The following is an 18,062-nucleotide window of genomic DNA, read 5'->3' on the forward strand; positions in this document are numbered from 1 at the left end:
AAAAAAAAAAAAAAAAAAAATCAAATTTAACTTTTTTTTTTGTAATAATAAATAATTCAAGAATAGGAACAGAAAACACAGCATGAAATAAGTATAAAGGAACCAGCTTGGTCTTATTTCCTTATCTGTCTAAAACTCTCTTAAACCTCTCTCTCTCTCCATTTTTTCTCTCACTTATCTTCTTCTTCAGAGATCTGTTTCCTCTATTCTTTCATTTTCTTGAGTTATCTCTCTCTCTCTCTCAAGAGTCTTCTTCTTCAGTCGTCAAACATAAGAAAGGAAGTTCCTTTTTTTTTTTTCCTTTTTCTTCACTTGTGGGTTTATCTTATTCAGGGTAGGGGTTAAAGGAGGAAACTTTGGGTTTGGATTTGAAGCTTTTAGTGAAATCAGAAAGCTTTCGAGTGAGGTTTTTTCAATTTCAAAAACGTGGGGGTGGGGGGTTAGGGTTAGGGTTTACAAGTTATGCGAACAGGTGGTTATACGATTCAACAGACACTCACTACAGAGGCTGCTTCTGTTTTGAAGCACTCTCTCACTTTAGCTAGGAGAAGAGGCCATGCTCAGGTTTTTAACTCAATCAATCTTGTTGAAATGTTTAAAAAAGTTTTGATCTTTTTGATGTTTTATCAATGAAAAAGTTTTTTGTTTTTTTTGTGTGTTCAGGTCACGCCTCTCCATGTTGCAGCTACATTATTGTCATCAAGGACAAGTCTATTGAGAAGGGCCTGCATCAAATCTCACCCTGGTTTTTCAACTAATTACCAGTTTGCCCCTTCTCGTCTTCATCATCACCATAACCAAAACCATCCGCTTCAGTGCAGAGCTCTCGAGCTTTGTTTCAACGTCGCACTCAACCGGCTCCCTACTGTTCCTGGTCCTATGTTGCATGGTCAGCCTTCTCTCGCAAACGCTCTTGTCGCTGCACTCAAAAGAGCTCAAGCTCACCAGAGACGAGGCTGTATCGAGCAACAACAACAACAGCAAACGCAACAAACACAGCCTCAAACGCAACAGACGCAGCTTCTTGCTGTTAAAGTGGAGCTTGAACAGTTGGTTATCTCCATCCTTGATGACCCGAGTGTGAGCCGGGTCATGAGAGAAGCTGGGTTTAACAGCACCGCCGTGAAAAACTGTGTCGAAGACTGCTCCGTTTCCTCTGTCTTCTACGGTGGCTCCGTCGCCGGAGTTTTCTCTTCTCCTAACTCTCCCGATCAACAACACCACCACAACAACATCAACCGATTTCACCACTACCAAAACCCTAAAGATTTCAACTTTATAAACCCTAACTTCCCTTTATGGCAAACCCATTTCTTAAACCAATCTCCCGACCAAAACCCACTTCTCATCTCCTCTTCCTCCTCTCACCATCATCATCATCATCAGCAACAGCGCCTGAGAGAAATCGATTTGAAACTCGTCGTCGATGTTCTTCTGAGGAAGAAGACGAAGAAGAAGAACCCAGTGATCGTCGGAGACTCAGTTTCGTTCACGGAAGGGTTCGTCTCAGAGCTAATGGCAAAGCTAGAGAGCGGAGAAATCGATCAAACCGGTGATTTAAAGCAAACCCATTTCGTAAAGTTTCAGTTTTCACCAATGGCGTCCAAGTTTATGAGGAGAGAAGACGTAGAGACGAACATAAAGGAGTTAAGGAAGAAAGTTATGTCTCTCACGGCGAGTGGCAAAAATGTTATTATCTTCACCGGTGACTTAAAGTGGACAGTCAAAGAGATTACCAACAACAGCAGTGGTGGACTAATCGATGAGATCTCTTCGTCTTACAGTCCATTAGATCATATAGTTGAAGAAATGGGGAAACTAATCGCTGAGTTTAACGATGATGATGATTATGAAACCAAGAGGGTTTGGGTAATGGGAACAGCTTCGTTTCAGACGTACATGAGATGTCAAATGAGACAACCTTCGCTAGAAACACTGTGGGCACTTCATCCTGTCTCTGTCCCTTCGTCTGCTAATCTTGGCTTAAGCCTTCATGCGACAAGGTAAACTCTTTTTCTTTACTTTTTACCATTAATTACTCTTTAAAGTAAAAATAAAGACAAAAATATCAGTGTATTTTTTCACAAAAGTGAACTCTTTTTTTCGTGATGTTGGTCAAAAAGGGATTGCGTAGATAGTGACACTAGCTAGTATATCTATGTTTAAACTTACAAAAAAATCGAATCTTTGTGTCTAGTTTCAAAAATAATAATGTGATAATTTTCTTTTTTTTGAAAAATATGTTTGCTTACTTGAAAATGGTCCTTTTAGAGTCTTTCTTTGTTCTCTGACTTACTCAGATCAGTGTCTCATTGAAGCCAAACCCCCTCTGTGTCCATGCCTGTCCATTCACACATATACAGTTTCATTGATTATAATTTTTTTTTTTATAAAATTGGACCTACATAGGAGGAGTCCACCTAAGTGTAGCTGGTAGGTTAATTATAGAGATATGACACTTTTTATTCGCTCTGAGTTTTTGGATGTTAGAATTTCAAGATATGGAGATAGGTAGAGTAAGTAACGGATTAGAGAATATGCGATTATTTGGTGTAATATTCAATGGATCATTTTGCTTGTAGACAAAATTAAAACATCGTAGAGAATAAAGCTTGTAACTTTTTGAACTTATAATGTTTTTCTTTGTTTTGTTTTGTAGCATTGCGTGGACACTTTTACCCTCCTTTTACCTCTTTGGTTAAAATTAGTCTCAAGTTTTTTTTTCTTTTATGTCTGAAAGCTAAGAGACCGTTCTATAATAGGGAAACATCTTGTCCTGTTGTCTACAGAGTTCTTTTAACAAGAATCCAAAACCTCTTTTTTACTTTTTTGTTTTGTTTTTCAGATGTTTATTCACGATAATGCCACTGACCTCTGGTTTTTGACCGTTTGTTTTTATTTGCAGTGGGCATGAGGCACGGACGATGAGTAGTGTTAATGCAACAAAGTCCTTTTCTGGTTACAATAAAGCTGAGGAGGTAGAAGAGACAATAAGCTCTGTTCTGAGTTGTTGTCCTGAGTGTGTTACTAGCTTTGAGAGAGAAGCAAAAGCCCTTAAAGCTAACCAAGAAAAACTCTTGCCTTCTTGGCTCCAATCTCATGATGCAGACAATAATTCTTCACAGAAGGTAGACTATTTTGAACTTAAATCCATTGGATAAAAATGGTTGATTCAGTGGTAAATCGAAGTTCTTATTTTCTTGTGTTTTGATTGTGTTGTAGGAAGAGTTAATTGGACTAAGGAGAAAATGGAACAAGTTTTGTGAACATCTACATAGTCAGACAGGACAATTAAGTATGATGGGCAAAAACAATCCCTATGGCTTGCCTTATGGATCATCAAATGAGTCTTCGAAATCAATCTCGTTGATTGATTCGTTGGGTTTGAAGACGAACCAGCGAGCTACAAACTCGATTGCCAAGTTCAGACGTCAGAATTCTTGTACTATTGAGTTTGATTTGGGTGGAAATGAATGCGAGAAGGGTGAGTCGATCAATGATGCTGAAGATGACAAGGGAAATGAGACGATCACTCTCGATTTGGGGCGTTCTCTGTTTACATCAGATTACTTAACAGAGACAAGAAAGAAGATGAGTGCTTTGGTGAAAGCCTTGGAAGAGAGTATTCCAGGGCAAACTGTGACAATGCGTCTTATAGCTGAGAGTTTAATTGATTGCGTGTCAAAGAAGAAAGACGGATGGATCATGATCGAGGGCAGAGACACAGCAGCAAAGAGGAGATTAGCTCGTACTGTATCCGAATCTGTTTTCGGATCTTTCGAGTCTCTGGTTCATATTGACCTTAAGAAGAAAGGCAACGAGTCAAAGGTCAGCTCGGAGACGCTACTTGCTTGCGGATTAGAGAATCATGAGAAGGTTGTCTTCTTGATTGAAGACATTGATCTGGCGGATTCCCGTTTCTTGAAGCTCCTAGCTGATCGGTTTGAGGAGAAACGGAGGATGAAAGGTGGCATTGATCATCGCCAAGCGATCTTTATTTTGACAAAGGAGGATTCGAGCAATGCGAGAAACAGAGACTCTGTTTTGCAAATTGGCTTGGAGGTCACGGCACAGAGTCCGGGGAAAAAGAGAAAACCGGAGTGGGATTTAACGGTTAGGGAAGGGAAGAACTCTAAAGCGGGAGAGATCGAGAACAGGTTTTGGATCAAGAAGGAAGTGTGCTCGAGGCAATCGAGTTTCAACAGCTCTTATCTTGACCTGAACATAAAAGCTGAAGAAGAGAGAGAAGGTGAGATCAGTCCTATTACAAGCGATTTAACAGGAGAGGAAGAGGATACAGAGTTCTCGTCCAGCAACTTTCTGAACCGGATTCAAAACCGGTTTGTCTTAAACCGGTCATGTGAACCGGGAATCGAAAAGGCGATGATAACGGCAGCTTTCAGGGAGGTTTTTCCGGAAGGGGAAGAAATAGGCGGAGTTAGCTTTAGCGTTGAGGAGAAGTTAGTGGAGGAGCTGTGCCGTGGGGGAGGATACATTCAAAACGGTGCGTTTGAAAGTTGGTTAAAGGAGGTTTTTCAAACGGGGTTACTAACGGTTAAAAAGGGAGGGAAAAAGGATACGGGTGTAATTAGGATGGTGTTTGGGGGTATAGTTGACAACAAAGGATATGGTGGGGGTGTTGGTGGGTACATGGGTACATTTCTTCCGAACAAAGTCCAAGTTTCCAAGTTCGAGTAGATCAATCTTTCTTTCGGTTTAGTCTTTCTTTTGTTTTTTTGTTCTTTCCTTTTTCATCAATATGTAAAATTTCCATTACTAATGTGGGGGTTTGACTGGTGTAACTCGTTTTTTACCTTTCTTTTTTCCGAATGTAATATAAATGCGTTTCAAATTTGGGGAAAATGTGTGTTTTCGATTGAGATTGTTTTTCTAAGAAATAACCATCTTGAATGTTGTTAACGGTAGATGTTATTAGGCAATGGAACCAAAAGAAGATTCAAAGCAAAAGAAGATTCAAAGATATATAGCTTGATCTGGAAGATACTACCATATTGATTTTTTTTTTTTTTTTTTTTNTTTTTTTGTCAAAACAACCCCATATATTAAGTTACCGGAAGAGACGCTCTTCGTGAAAGAGCCAAAAAGGTACCAATGTGATTACATGGGAAAAACAGAAACCTCGTGCTATTGCACATTTCGCAAGTTTATCAGCACGAATTTTGTCCTCTCTAGAAATATATTTAATGCTAAAATTGACAAATCGCTCTCTGAAATGAATAAAATTCTTCAATTCTGATGAAAAATTCGGCCATTCTTCTATATTGGATGTCATTGTTAGTAGGTCCGAGCAATCCGTCGCAAAGAATGCTCTATCCAGATTCAAGGTCAACAAACACTCCATAGCCCAAATGAGGGTATTTAACTCTGAATGTAAAGGGGAGAGGCTTCTCCGCGATCCTTTTAACCCCAAATTCAGTATCCTATCTCCAGTGGACGCAATCCAGCCATGTCTGCTCCAATCCATGTTTGAGTGCCAAGATCCATCAATAAAGCAAATAAGTGCGTCCTGTGGAAGTGGAGGCGGAGATATCCTTGCTTCTTCTAGCCCAGGCGCAAGGTCTTTAGTGTTGGCTTTTCTCCATGCACTTTCTTCTTTGATAGCTTTTTCCAGTGTGTCTTGCGGAGGCTCAGAGATATTTTCAAACACTTTCTTGTTTCGTGCCTTCCATATGTACCACATCATCCAAGGAAATGGCCTCAGGTGTTTTTCAAGATTACCAAAATCTTTATCTCTCCCATATAGAAAGTCAAGGTTACTATATAGGTAAGGTGAAGGGAACACCAAAGGATGGGAGGGGATGGACGATAAAAAATGAAGTAAAAAATATATAGATAAAATAAAAAGAAGGCAATAATATATTGGGCTGAGTGTAAAGCGAAAAAGCCCAACGGGCCTACAATTTCGATTAATTCAAATTGTAGTCTATCAAAACGTGAAAATCAAATTTTACATCATCGTCTTCTCCGTTTTAAGAGCAAAAGAGATGATGAGCTCTGCAACAGCAATTGGAAACTGGAAGCACACTGTTCTCTACTTAACCTTAATCCTATCTCTTCTCTACTTCATCGAATCCCTAATCTTGCACAAATTACACATCAACCGTAACAACGTCCGTCTGAAAAGGTCTCCAAATCTTCCTCTAAGGTTCCGCGACGATGGCACCTTCAAGATCCTCCAGGTAAGTTTTGTCTGTATTGTTCTCTGTCTCTCGATTCCTGCACTTCTCTGATTATTGAATCGGAATTTTTGATCGGTATCGTTTGGATTGCTATATAGGTTGCAGATATGCATTTCGGAATGGGGAGTATTACTCGGTGTAGAGATGTGTTGGATTCTGAATTCGAGTACTGTTCTGATCTTAATACTACTCGGTTCCTTCGGAGGATGATTGAAGCTGAGAGACCTGATTTGATCGCTTTTACTGGTAAATTTTTTCATATGAATTTGTGTGTTAGGAGTTAGGTTATGTTTATGCATACTTAGTATGGAGTAGATAAGCTCTGAGACGTTGTGTTTCTTAAAGATCTCCAAAATATAGTTGAACGAGGTGTACAATACAATTGTGAGAATGATTGAACAAAAACTTAGGTAAGTGTGTGCCTTTGGTTACTGAGTTTTGTTAATGTTGTTGATGATTAGGGGATAATATATTCGGATCAAGTACTACTGATGCAGCTGAATCTCTACTTCAAGCCATTGGTCCAGCTATTGAATATGGAATCCCATGGGCTGCCATTTTAGGAAATCATGACCAAGAATCCACTTTGAACCGTGGAGAACTTATGACTTTCCTTTCTCTTATGGATTTTTCCGTCTCTCAAATCAATCCACCGGTCGAAGATGGAACCAAAGGAGGCACAGTGAGATCAATTGATGGCTTTGGGAATTACCAACTCAGAGTACACGGTGCACCTGGTTCCGTGCTGTCAAATAGCACTGTCTTTGACCTCTTCTTTCTTGACAGTGGAGATAGAGAAATAGTCCAAGGTAGACGAACATACGGATGGATCAAGGAATCTCAACTTCGTTGGCTTCAAGATACTTCTAAACACGTAATGATTTATGCATTTCTTACATCTTTCATCATGCTTACATATCAGTCAAGATTCTTACCTCTAAAGAGACTCTCACTGCCTAAAACAGGATCATAACCAGAGGATTTCCGGTAATCCTCCGGCGTTAGCCTTCTTCCACATCCCAATCCCGGAAGTCCGTGATTTGTGGTACACGCCCTTTATTGGGCAGTTTCAGGAGGGTGTGGCATGCTCCGTTGTTCAGTCAGGAGTCTTACAGACCTTTGTGTCCATGGGAAATGTAAAAGCTGCGTTCATTGGACACGACCATGTCAATGATTTTTGTGGAAATCTAAAAGGAGTATGGTTTTGTTACGGTGGAGGATTCGGGTACCATGCTTACGGAAGACCAAATTGGCATAGAAGAGCAAGAGTGATAGAGGCTAAGCTCGGGAAAGGAAGAGACACATGGACAGGGATCGAACTTATCAAGACTTGGAAACGTCTCGATGACCAAGACTTAAGCAAGATAGACGAACAAGTACTATGGGAAACTTCCGATACAATTCTGAAAGGATAAACGGGCAAAGACATATAAAGGTACTTATCTCGTCCTGTTATGAAATAATACCCATCTTTTGAATGTTTCGTGTGAGAATTTTCTGAGTCCCTCTGCGTCTAGACTCATTCATGACTTGCACATGATAGATATGAGTCTGTTTGTCTTGAAAAACGTTTTTTCAGACGGCCACAAATTCGTATACGTTAAACGTCAGCTTTCTCATTAGGGAAAAATAGTACTGTCGAAACACATGTGAAATGAAACACAGAATTTTCGTCTGGGATGCTTTGAAATGGTCAGTTCGTTGCTGTTTCGGTGTGAATGTGTGATCTCTTTGACTATCTGACATATTTCGTCTTTTTTTTCTTCTTAAAAATATGTGTTAGGATTACAATACGATACAATGATCCTCATATGCTGAGTTATAATGTCGTCACAAATAGTTCCAGCGTCAAATCATTTCTCATTTTCTTGTTATGCTTTTTGTTTGTTTCACTAATTTGTCATATTTATTTCCGCCTTTTTCTTTAAGTACAATTATGTTTCTGAACTTTTCTTCTGGTCACGGTTCTAAACTTTGATTAATATTTTTTCAGGACAAATTTTTTTCTTTAGTGGCCATACTGTTTCCTTTTTATATTGACTAGTGTGAAATATTTTAAAGTTTTCCATTAAAGGTATCAGAATCGTTATATAAGTAGAATATCAATAAGCCTCGTGCCGAATACCATTTAAATTAAATATAATAATACTCTTCTATACATTTTTTTTTTTTTTAATTTGGAAATATCTAGATTTTTTTTGGGACCAAATTACTGTTACTATAGATCTCATTTTCATGTTTAATAATGGACATAATTTTTTCTTTTTAGTAAGATACAACGGTGGTGGTGTATAACTCTCTACGTTGTTGTCTCCCAAGACTTTGGTCTGTCTCATTCTCATTCTCTCTTTTTTGCCATTGTCTATATAAAGCTCACACAATTCGAGAGAGAGGAGACCAACGAAACTAACCAGACAGTTGGATTCTAAAATCTGTCGGGAAATGGAGAATACTATCGACCAAGAATTCAGCAATTACTGGGAACCCAGCTCTTTCCTCCAGAACGAAGAGTTTGAATACGACAGGTTCTTTCACTCTTCTCTTTTTGTCTCTTTTACTTTCCTGCATTTTAGATTTTGATATTTATTCCATTTCTTGAAAAAAATATAGCTGGCCGTTGGAGGAAGCGATTTCTGGGTCGTATGATTCGAGTTCGCCGGACGGGGCGGCTTCGTCGCCGGCTTCTAAGAATATTGTGTCGGAGAGAAACAGAAGACAGAAACTTAACCAGAGACTCTTTGCTCTTCGATCAGTTGTTCCCAATATAACCAAGGTTACTTTCTAACCCTTCTTCGTCTAAACTCTTAATTTGTCTTCTAATTCCAAGATCCAAGCTTTACTATGGTTTGCTTTTTTCTTTTTCTTTTTAATTAGATGGATAAAGCATCAATAATCAAAGATGCTATCAGTTACATACAAGGGTTACAATATGAAGAAGGGAAGCTCGAAGCTGAGATCAGAGAACTTGAATCTACACCAAAGAGTAGCTTGAGTTTCAGCAAAGATTTTGATCGTGATTTACTTGTTCCTGTCACATCCAAGAAGATGAAGCAGCTTGATTCTAGTTCTTCCACTTCTCTCATCGAGGTTCTCGAAGTAAGTCATGCTTCATTCTTTCATCTTGAAAAATCATAGATTTAGGACATTAAATTTTTTTCAATTTTTTTAACATTGGTGGGTTTGTTTTGTGTATGTGGGTGATTTGAAGTTGAAGGTAACATTCATGGGAGAGAGGACAATGGTGGTGAGTATAACATGTAATAAGAGGACAGACACAATGGTGAAACTGTGTGAAGTCTTTGAGTCATTAAATCTCAAAATCCTCACTTCCAATCTCACCTCTTTCTCTGGCATGATCTTCCACACTGTCTTTATTGAGGTCAGCATCTTTCTCTCTTTCTCTCTCTTTAGTTAGTACTAGTAATTAGTTAGTTTTAGTTAGTACTAGTAATTAGTTAATTACTAATTTGAAGTAATGATTGCAATTTAGTCAAGAGTGGATAGTAAACTTTTTAAGATAAAGTAAAAAGAAGCATTCAAATATAGTATATGACTACTTTAGTTAACTTTTCTAAAAGTCTCTATCATCCAGTATGTATGTAAATTGCATGATATTAATTTCTGTTGTTTCTCAACTATTCTAAAAATTTACCTAAGTGGAAATAATTTGTTTTCCTATATTTTGTTAGTTTTTGGGTACACCGTGGATCGAAATTCTGGAATTTGGAATATGATCTGATTTTAATTGGGTATTTATAGCATTTTTTTTTTAACGTGGTGTTTAAAGTCATATGCTCGTATCGTACCAAATTATTTTAACAATAAATGTCTCATTCGTGACGCTGGCAATGGAGCGTTGTGTTATTACTTTATTTGTTTACCTGAAAAAATTAATATAAATACCTTTTCCAAAATGCAAGATTTTGATACTTATTTTTTTAGACGACATGGACCTTTCTGATTGATTTAAAGCAAGATTTTATTTGAGTAAACTAATGATGATATCATTGTACACAATATTCGGCTTATTCTTTATCTGGTAACAATTATTTTTGTTGGCCACTTAAAACTTATAGTGCATCGAGAAAAAGTGTCAATTGTTAAAAGCAATTTCAGGTTGTTTTTAAAAAATAAAAATGTTTACTTCTCTATTGGTAATACAGTTATGGTAACGTAAATGTTTTGTTCATATCGGAAGCGTTTCTGGTGGTGAGCAAACAATTATTGGGATTTCGTTTTAGTATTTTTCATTTTTGGTCCCACATTTATAGTGATTTGGTCCGTTTGATTATTACAAAAAAAAAAAATATATTATCTATGTGTGTGTGGTAAGCAGGAATCTGATTGCTTTGATATTGATAAATACTGTTCAACTGCTCGAATTAAATAACAATGTCCTCTAAATGATAAAATATTAGCTAAGTCTGCCAAAGTATACATATCATAAAAGATTGTGTGGAGATTATAGAAAGATAGATTGGATTTCTTAAATACCTCATATAGAATAATATTAAGAGTCAAGAATGATTGGATCTTAGAGATAAGATTATGATCGCAATTACTTAATCACTTTATCTTTTAATGGGATCTGTTTTCTTCTTTGGCTTATGTCTTCACTTGTAGTTTTTTTTTTTCATTTGTAATTTCTTGTCAAGGCATTGATTACAATAATCCTAATTATTGTTATTAAATGTGTGTGTGTGTGTGTTTTGAACAGGCGGATGAAGAAGAACAAGAGGTACTACGGTTAAAAATAGAAACAGGAATAGGAGCTTACAATGAAACTCAAAGCCCCACTTTTAGTATCGACTCTCTTTACTAATACTTTTGTTTGTTTGTTTGTTTGTTCTTTTAGTTTCTCTCTTTACCATCAATAATATATGTCTCTTCTCATTTTCTTCTCCTTAGTTTTCTTTTGCCATCACGAAGACTTCTTTTGTCTTTTATATAATGTCTATAATAAACCGTACCCATTGTCAATATATTGCTCAAAGAAAAAGATTGGTTTTCCTCTTTAATTGAGATTGAGAACCCAATGTTAAAAAGCTAAGCCAAGCTCCATAATTAACGAACAGTTAGAAAAGATCATGGATTCTTTTTATGGAGTAAGTAAGTAGTGCTATATTTAGTGTTCAGAAGTACCATGAGTAGATCCTTTGTGGTGTGGTGCCAATGGAAACAGGTCATCTCTTGTTAGAATTCTTGGCAATTTGATCGTGAGACTACATACAGGTAATGAGTGGTAGCAATTAATGTACTATTTTTTTTTCCAATGGACAACAAAACGTAAATTCACTTGACCACGGTGGACATGATGAACTCCAAATCTAAATAAATAAAGATGTCCACTTAAGTAAGCACACCTTTTCTTTCATTAAATAGGGTTGGTAAGGTTTTAAATTTTAGATAATGAAGCACAACCTGGTTACTAATAATCTTCACAATAAAAACTTGTTACCAAATCTAGAATATTCAGAGTTACCAGGTGAAGTGACCAATCTCCTGAACCCATTTATGGTGGCTCTAGCGCATTATTATTTAACTTCCCATAAATTTTAATGTACACGTTATTGTGTCTATCAATTTTTTTCTTTTGCTCTCTTCCCATATATAGTCCCATACTATACTTATTTTTAACTATTCTCCACAAATTTTAATTGAAACAATCGTTAGATTTTTTATTTCCACGTATTTTTAGTCAAAATAGACAGCCCATTGTCATAAATAATGATGATATACGTGTAATAGATATATACATTTTGTACATACGACATTAGTTTATGATTCGTTTACGTTTTCCATTGAGAGAAAAACTACATTTTTTAGACCACAAAAAATTGATCACCAAGTACAACAGAAATGTAACTATGGTTTTATAAAAATGCTGCATGTAATGTAAAATAAGAGAACATCAAAAGCAATTGCAAAATAGTTAAAGATTTCCTTTGTTTGAACTCTTATGTTTACTATACATGCCTGCAATGCCTGCGAGAACAATTGTTAAGTTCTTTTGGGTAAGAGCTCATTTTTGTGTGAACACATTCAAAACGTCTCTCTCAGGCTATTATTATTAAAGCTCACATGCTTATATGTATATTAATACGGTCGTCTAGACTTCTAGTGGATTTTATTTATTTATTTATTTCGCTCAGTCCATACCAATCAATTTCAAAGATATCATATATTATCTCTCAATACTATTATCTAGTTCCCTGTTCTTGAGTAAATAAACCCGATTGTCGAATTATTGAAATTTTTGTTTTACACAGTTTGAATGTAGCAAAACAGGAAATAACTAATATTTAAATATGCTATTAGAAAGTTGGAAACATAATTGCTTGACGTGCTATATTTACTTACGAAGGGCTCACATGCTTGCTGGGATACATTTACTTTACACTTAATGTTTTTATTTATTTATTTAAATTAATGTCTGTATTCGGAAATTATGGCTTTTGCACATTTTAAATTTAGCAAAATTTGAAAAACATGCTTTTTTAGAGATTGGTAAGATAAAAGAAACAAAAAAAGAGAATCACAGCTGAAAATAAAAAAAATGGTTGAAATTGCATGAGTAAAAAAACCAAAGTATAACCTCTTCTACATGACCAGCAACTAAATTGCATGAGTTAGACAACATATATACATAACACAAGAGCTTCCTTACATGGTCCAAAACAGCAGCGTTTTACCAGTCTTTGAGCAGTTCTCCGGCAACATCCCGGTAGCTAACTTTCTTTTTCTTCACAGGAGGAGGAACTGTGTCTGCCTCTGCGTCTGCGTTCACAGAAGTATCATCAGTCTCGGCGCCGAGTTTCCTTTTTTCCGAAGACTCACAATCATAAGATACATTAGCGTTTCTATTTTCCCCAGTGATTCGGTTTGATGTCTCTGTGTTTTTCTGACTGAGGCTCGGGATCATGTTCATTAACATAGCTTGTAGTGGATCCTCATGGATTTGTAACTTCTCTTTCATACCCATCTCGGTCTTTGCATTTCTAGAATCTTCTGAGGCCTCTTTAACTGCTACTGTGTTCGCTTTATGCAGTGATTCTGTGTGCATTGCTATGTTAGGCTCTCGAGGTTCTTCGTTTTCCACTGATCTACCAGCTGCAAAACTCTCTTCTGCATCTGCTGACACATTGTCTATGTCATCAAAACCATCATTTTCCTCAGACTCATCTCCTCCAATCTTCGAAGCCTTCTTGCCTCTTCGTGATCTCTGTACTCTTTGAGTTTGTGCCACACGAGACTTTCCTCTCTTTGCAGATTCTCCTCTGCTAGAGTTTCTCTGAGCCCCACCGAACGAATCAGTCTCTTCTGCTATATCACTGAGTCGTGGTGAAACTTTTTCTTCAGAAGCATCACTCTCCTCTTTTTCGTCCCCGCCTATCTTAGAAGGCTGCTTGCCTCTGCGTCTCTGTACTCGATGCGTTGAGTTTGTAGAAGACCTTCCCATTTTAACAGCTCGAGTCCATGACCGTCCTCTTGAACTTCTAATTTCCATCTTAGAGGAAGCTGGCTCTTCGATTTGAGCACTACCACAGGAAGCTACTTCCGTTATATCATGTTCAGATTTACTGAAGCAAACAGAAATGAAATCATTATATAGATGAGAGACTAAGTTTTATATCATTTGTAGATAAGAACTCATAAAATATGTTGACTCACTCTGATTCTTCAGTATCAGACTCTTCCATATACTTAGGCCTCAGAGTGTAGACGTCCTCGCAAAGTTTTTGCTCTCTTTGCAAGCTGTCTTCTAACCAGTGAGAGTTAACAACGTGTAGCCTTCTCTTCAACAGAAGGCGCTTCTCCACTTCGCTGAAACTATTACAGAGAGAGCAGATAACAAAGTCTTAATCCTAATTATATAATGTGGTACGAAGCTCATAATCAGAAACAAAGAATTTGAATTACCTTTTTGAAACTGAAGTAAAATCCAAAGAGTCTTCTGTTATAGCAAGGACTACAAGGTGCGACGCATTAGCAAGATTATTGCTAACTTTACCACCACCCATTAAGACTTCAAGCGCTAATCTCTTAGCCATAATTGCCAACAGAGCTTCCTCTTCAGTGCTCCTTCAAGTAAAAAATGATATATTGAGGATGATGAGTATTGCTTTAGGTAACTGTCATGTTTAACATAAGAAGAAAACAAGAGGGGGTTTACAATGTTTCACTATACGGGTAAAAGTAAACACAGCAGCCAAAGAGGCAGGACCATCTTTTCTCTGGACATAACTTTTTCTTGTAGTATTCAATGGATTTTAAGTCATCGGATTGCTTGGCATTGCTTAAGACCTGAAAGCGAAAAAAGGGATTGAAACCCGACTGTATGATTTCAGTTAAACGGTATCAAGTAGTATAATACTTTCCAAGGGACTTACTGAACATACATACCTGTTTGAGACCTTCAAGGTCTAAATCCCAGTAATAAGAATCCGAGAATTCATCAATGTCATCCTGTAATTTTGTCCTTGAAGCCTCAGTGAGGTGGAGGAAGTACCTTTAAAAAGGCCGCAAGCGGTTTTTGTTAGACACAACATTAAAGCACGAAACCCTAAAGGATCGATACCATAAGAAAATGTTTCTAGGACTCACTTTGGCTGCAAAGGAAGCATCTTATTTCGTGAACAACAATCTAAGATCCATGAAAAGTGGATGACATCTCGCTGACGCTTTGCTGCCTGATACTTTATTCCTGAAATAGTTCTTAAATTGTTTTGAGAAGCACCTCATGCGTACAAAGGGTTAGGTAAAAAATGTAAAGAGTAAAAAAGTGGCATACCACTGCTTTCCGCTGCAATGCAATGAGTCACTGAGTTGTTTAAGTTCATTGAGAACTTTCCTCCATTCTCAACTACCATTTTGTGAAATGTATCAACAGAATAGGACCGAGGCACATTAACAAAATCTGTAAGATTTGTCAAGGAGATACAAAAAAAGAGTAGTATGGAAATTTTCTCAAAGTTTGCAAGTTCAGGTAGTTTCAGAACTTATCCATGTAAAAAGGTGTCTAATACTAATAGAGGAAGCCAGCTGAAAATGCAATCAGTAAGAAAACGGTACCCAGGTGAGAATGAAGCAGAGAGAAGAAACTTCATTTTGAAACATGTCAAAAGGATACAAAATATCATATTTGAGAAGATTGAGGTCTTGCCCTTGATATCCGATACATCAGTTTGAATAAACTGAGAAGGGACAAGCGACACATTCTTTTTCTCTCTCTTGGAGGATTTATTGACTTTTGGATTGTCATGTGTGCTTTCAGATTCCTTCTGTTTCTGTGTGGTGCCGTTACTCGAATTCACCAATTCCACAAAAGCTGCAAAGTCAACATCAGTCAGACATATAAAGAGCAAGCAAATCAGTTATTTTAACTTTCATGATAATGAGAACACTGGATAATGTCTTTGGGTCTTTTACTCACCCTGCACATCGAGACATTCATGCCAAGGCTTGTCATATCTTACTTTATCAATACGAGGAAACCTCAGACTGTAAGGTGCAACAAACACCTACATAAAATAGAGCATGTGCATTATAAGCAACAAATCTGCATTGCAAGATACCAAATTAAATTAAAAACAAATATTAGAGGTCACTAGCTAGTCTTCACATTCTCACATCTTATGGACATACCTCAGACCTTATTGTCCTGATATCACTAGTGATTGAAAGTACTATTGATCTGCAACAAGGGAAGAGAAAAAAGATATGAGCACAGAAAATAGTATTCAACGATCCAAATTCTTCTTCTTCAGTTGAGGAAAAAGAGATGATTGACAGAAAACTGACTTCTCTGGGCTCTCAATCCAAACATCTGGTCTCTCTTTTGAGTGGTTTGTGACCTGGTAGAAGCTTGGTGGAGCCTTCTTTGGGTGTTCATTTTTTCTGAAACACAAATAAAATATGTGAGAACAATTAAAGTAAGATGCAGTGTGTTTATATTGTCAATATATTATTATACCCAAAACCCTTCTAGTTTTGATGTATGCATTAGCTGTTTCTCGTGAGTCATATCATAGTGGAGCATCTGTATTATATCCTTTTCTCCTTAACCTTGACTGATCTCATATAGTTTAATATTTTTTTGTTTAAATGAGATAAGAAAGCCAGTGAACTGATCCTTCTCTCACCTGAAATAAGGCTTCAGTTTGCTTACAACAGTGTTAAGTTCTTCATCAGAAAGTCCAGTGCCAACTCTACAAAAGGACATAAATCTGGAAAACGAGAATAGCTTATCATTCATAGTTAGACCTGAAATGTCTGGGCAAACAACTAAAAGTTCTGATGTCACGTAGCTTTAAAGTCTGCTGGCCCCATGTTCTGTCAAGACTGTTTCAGTAGTTTCTATAGATAATCTGAATTCATATTCTATGAGAAAATGTGAAACCATAGAAATACTTACCGCCTAGGATACACATTTGCCTCCGCCCGGTCAGCCAAGCCGACGAGAAACTGTGCTACCTCCCCTCCACGGCGTCCGGAGCCATAGTATCCTCCTGGTAAAGACGTAACAAATCCTCAATAAGATCCAATGAAAAGGACACCAATTTTGAACAACGGAAAAGTAACAGCCTATCGAGTACAGACCTATTATAAGAACATCAAGGTCAGAACCAGCTCGGATATATTCAGGCTTCAACTTCAACCACTTGCCACTACGATCTCCAGGTTCCCATTTTGATTCCAGGTCTTTAAGCACAATTCCTTCATCTCTGAGGACAAAGAAGAAACTGGATCAGAAACTAAAACACACATCTGCGAAGAAAATCATATTAAAGACTCTGTACTAGAGGGTCGATTAAGCAAGTATCAGTGTTCCTATACGGCCAAGAAGGTACCATTCAAACGTTTTGCACCATTCATGAATAGGGGAGAGAGAAATTTTGGCTGGATTTAGAATAAGAATAATAAACCTGTTTTCAACTGTTTCTTTGAAAAATCGCTCAACATCAGCAGCAGCATGGACAACAATAGACCAACTAGGTTCCCCTGCAAAAAAAAATTGTTCACATATCCATTTAAAGGTCCTAATGGTATCAGGAGAAATTAAATAGTTGTATGAAAGATTTAACAGACTCATAATGATGCACAAGTCTAAAAACATAGCACTCTTCAAGAAAATGAGAAAAAATCATCATTGATTTAACTCTGTCGCACTTGTCAACATTCCTGAGTCTACTAGAATTTTAGTAGTCCTTACCTGAAGGGCGGTGAACATTGAGGCCACCTTCAGGTACTAAAACTTCTAGACGACCTTTTAAAGGCCTGACCACTTTTTTCAGCAGTTCATGCCGTTCCTTCAAACTCTGGTGGATGACGCTAGTATCGCCAACATAAAGAACATCAAAGGCAACATCTAGTACAAGGTCAAGGAAAAGAATATCTCTAAAGTCGTTTTGTCGTGACATTCTGAAGTCGGGGCATTAACTTCTCCTGGTAAGGATACAACACAACTGCATTGATAGATAAATAGAACATCAGAGTTTGTAGTCAGATCCTCAAACAGTTCACTCGCAACATAAAGCAAACAACAAAAGTAAACAAGTGGGATTTCGCATATGAACCTGTCTATGGCTGTCAAGACCTTCCCTTGCTGCCTTGGCTGTGAAAAAGAGTAATAGAAGGATCAAATCTACTGCAAGCAAGACTAAGCTTTTTAACATAAGGATATTGATTAGACTCCAAACCTATTTCCTGATTCGAACCAAACTCAGCAAACCGATTCAGAGATGTATCCCAGACCAACATTTCCCCATCAAGGATGCACCTAAATGGCAATAAAAAGAAAATAAAAGATCGTATATCTCATAATTTCAAGCTTGTAAAAACCTTCCAGAGCCTAAATAAACA

At 37.3% G+C, this 18,062-nt stretch overlaps 5 protein-coding genes across 7 annotated transcripts in view; 3 read left to right on the forward strand and 2 right to left on the reverse strand.

Moving 5' to 3' along the window:
• On the forward strand, positions 102-4,869 carry LOC104726264 (protein SMAX1-LIKE 5-like). Its single transcript, XM_010445085.2, has 4 exons — positions 102-564; positions 664-2,003; positions 2,906-3,128; positions 3,223-4,869. The coding sequence occupies exons 1-4, from the start codon at positions 463-465 to the stop codon at positions 4,696-4,698; spliced, it is 3,141 nt and encodes a 1,046-aa protein (XP_010443387.1). The 5' UTR covers positions 102-462; the 3' UTR covers positions 4,699-4,869.
• LOC104726266 (probable inactive purple acid phosphatase 28) lies at positions 5,988-7,633 on the forward strand. Its single transcript, XM_010445088.2, has 4 exons — positions 5,988-6,200; positions 6,299-6,446; positions 6,662-7,074; positions 7,166-7,633. The coding sequence occupies exons 1-4, from the start codon at positions 6,006-6,008 to the stop codon at positions 7,613-7,615; spliced, it is 1,206 nt and encodes a 401-aa protein (XP_010443390.1). The 5' UTR covers positions 5,988-6,005; the 3' UTR covers positions 7,616-7,633.
• On the forward strand, positions 8,465-11,182 carry LOC104726265 (transcription factor bHLH35-like). The gene is made up of 5 exons (XM_010445086.1): positions 8,465-8,725; positions 8,811-8,973; positions 9,075-9,296; positions 9,409-9,579; positions 10,918-11,182. Exons 1-5 carry the CDS (start codon positions 8,643-8,645, stop codon positions 11,020-11,022), a joined length of 744 nt encoding a protein of 247 aa, XP_010443388.1. The 5' UTR covers positions 8,465-8,642; the 3' UTR covers positions 11,023-11,182.
• LOC104726268 (DNA ligase 4-like) lies at positions 12,729-18,038 on the reverse strand. Of its 3 annotated transcripts, none has more exons than XM_019232899.1 (19): positions 17,900-18,038; positions 17,777-17,814; positions 17,659-17,665; positions 17,413-17,568; positions 17,126-17,201; positions 16,800-16,924; positions 16,615-16,708; positions 16,343-16,426; positions 16,002-16,097; positions 15,846-15,894; positions 15,634-15,721; positions 15,331-15,528; positions 14,992-15,117; positions 14,805-14,904; positions 14,604-14,709; positions 14,389-14,504; positions 14,121-14,282; positions 13,872-14,030; positions 12,729-13,780 (listed from the first exon to the last, which is right to left on the reverse strand). In XM_019232899.1, the coding sequence occupies exons 1-19, from the start codon at positions 17,958-17,960 to the stop codon at positions 12,889-12,891; spliced, it is 2,733 nt and encodes a 910-aa protein (XP_019088444.1). In that variant the 5' UTR covers positions 17,961-18,038; the 3' UTR covers positions 12,729-12,888. The 3 variants fall into 3 exon arrangements, with proteins under 3 accessions (XP_019088444.1, XP_010443392.1, XP_019088445.1); XM_010445090.2 differs by having other exon boundaries at positions 14,374-14,504; positions 17,900-18,037; XM_019232900.1 differs by lacking the exons at positions 17,777-17,814; positions 17,900-18,038 and having other exon boundaries at positions 14,374-14,504; positions 17,659-17,671.
• Positions 18,026-18,062, reverse strand: part of LOC104726267 (DNA ligase 4-like) — a 5,072-nt gene continuing 5,035 nt past the window's right edge. Inside the window, exon 14 of the mRNA XM_019232117.1 lies at positions 18,026-18,051. Within this exon, the coding sequence (XP_019087662.1) occupies positions 18,026-18,051 (26 nt within the window). The remainder of the gene's footprint in view (positions 18,052-18,062) is intronic.

This window comes from Camelina sativa, chromosome 11 (genome assembly GCF_000633955.1).
Source record: "Camelina sativa cultivar DH55 chromosome 11, Cs, whole genome shotgun sequence".
Classification (NCBI taxonomy): Eukaryota; Viridiplantae; Streptophyta; class Magnoliopsida; order Brassicales; family Brassicaceae; genus Camelina; species Camelina sativa.

Coding starts and splice junctions, on each gene's coding strand:
- LOC104726268 (XM_010445090.2), bottom strand. CDS start 17,960: ATGTTGGTCTGGGATACATCTCTGAATCGGTTTGCTGAGTTTGGTTCG. Junction 16,427..16,614: donor GCAAATGTGTATCCTAGGCG/GTAAGTATTTCT, acceptor CTCGTTTTCCAG/ATTTATGTCCTTTTGTAGAG. Junction 15,529..15,633: donor TGAATGTCTCGATGTGCAGG/GTGAGTAAAAGA, acceptor TTGACTTTGCAG/CTTTTGTGGAATTGGTGAAT.
- LOC104726266 (XM_010445088.2), top strand. CDS start 6,006: ATGATGAGCTCTGCAACAGCAATTGGAAACTGGAAGCACACTGTTCTC. Junction 6,201..6,298: donor GCACCTTCAAGATCCTCCAG/GTAAGTTTTGTC, acceptor ATTGCTATATAG/GTTGCAGATATGCATTTCGG. Junction 7,075..7,165: donor TTCAAGATACTTCTAAACAC/GTAATGATTTAT, acceptor TGCCTAAAACAG/GATCATAACCAGAGGATTTC.
- LOC104726264 (XM_010445085.2), top strand. CDS start 463: ATGCGAACAGGTGGTTATACGATTCAACAGACACTCACTACAGAGGCT. Junction 565..663: donor GGAGAAGAGGCCATGCTCAG/GTTTTTAACTCA, acceptor TTGTGTGTTCAG/GTCACGCCTCTCCATGTTGC. Junction 2,004..2,905: donor TTAAGCCTTCATGCGACAAG/GTAAACTCTTTT, acceptor TTTTATTTGCAG/TGGGCATGAGGCACGGACGA.
- LOC104726265 (XM_010445086.1), top strand. CDS start 8,643: ATGGAGAATACTATCGACCAAGAATTCAGCAATTACTGGGAACCCAGC. Junction 9,297..9,408: donor CTCTCATCGAGGTTCTCGAA/GTAAGTCATGCT, acceptor GGTGATTTGAAG/TTGAAGGTAACATTCATGGG. Junction 9,580..10,917: donor TCCACACTGTCTTTATTGAG/GTCAGCATCTTT, acceptor TGTTTTGAACAG/GCGGATGAAGAAGAACAAGA.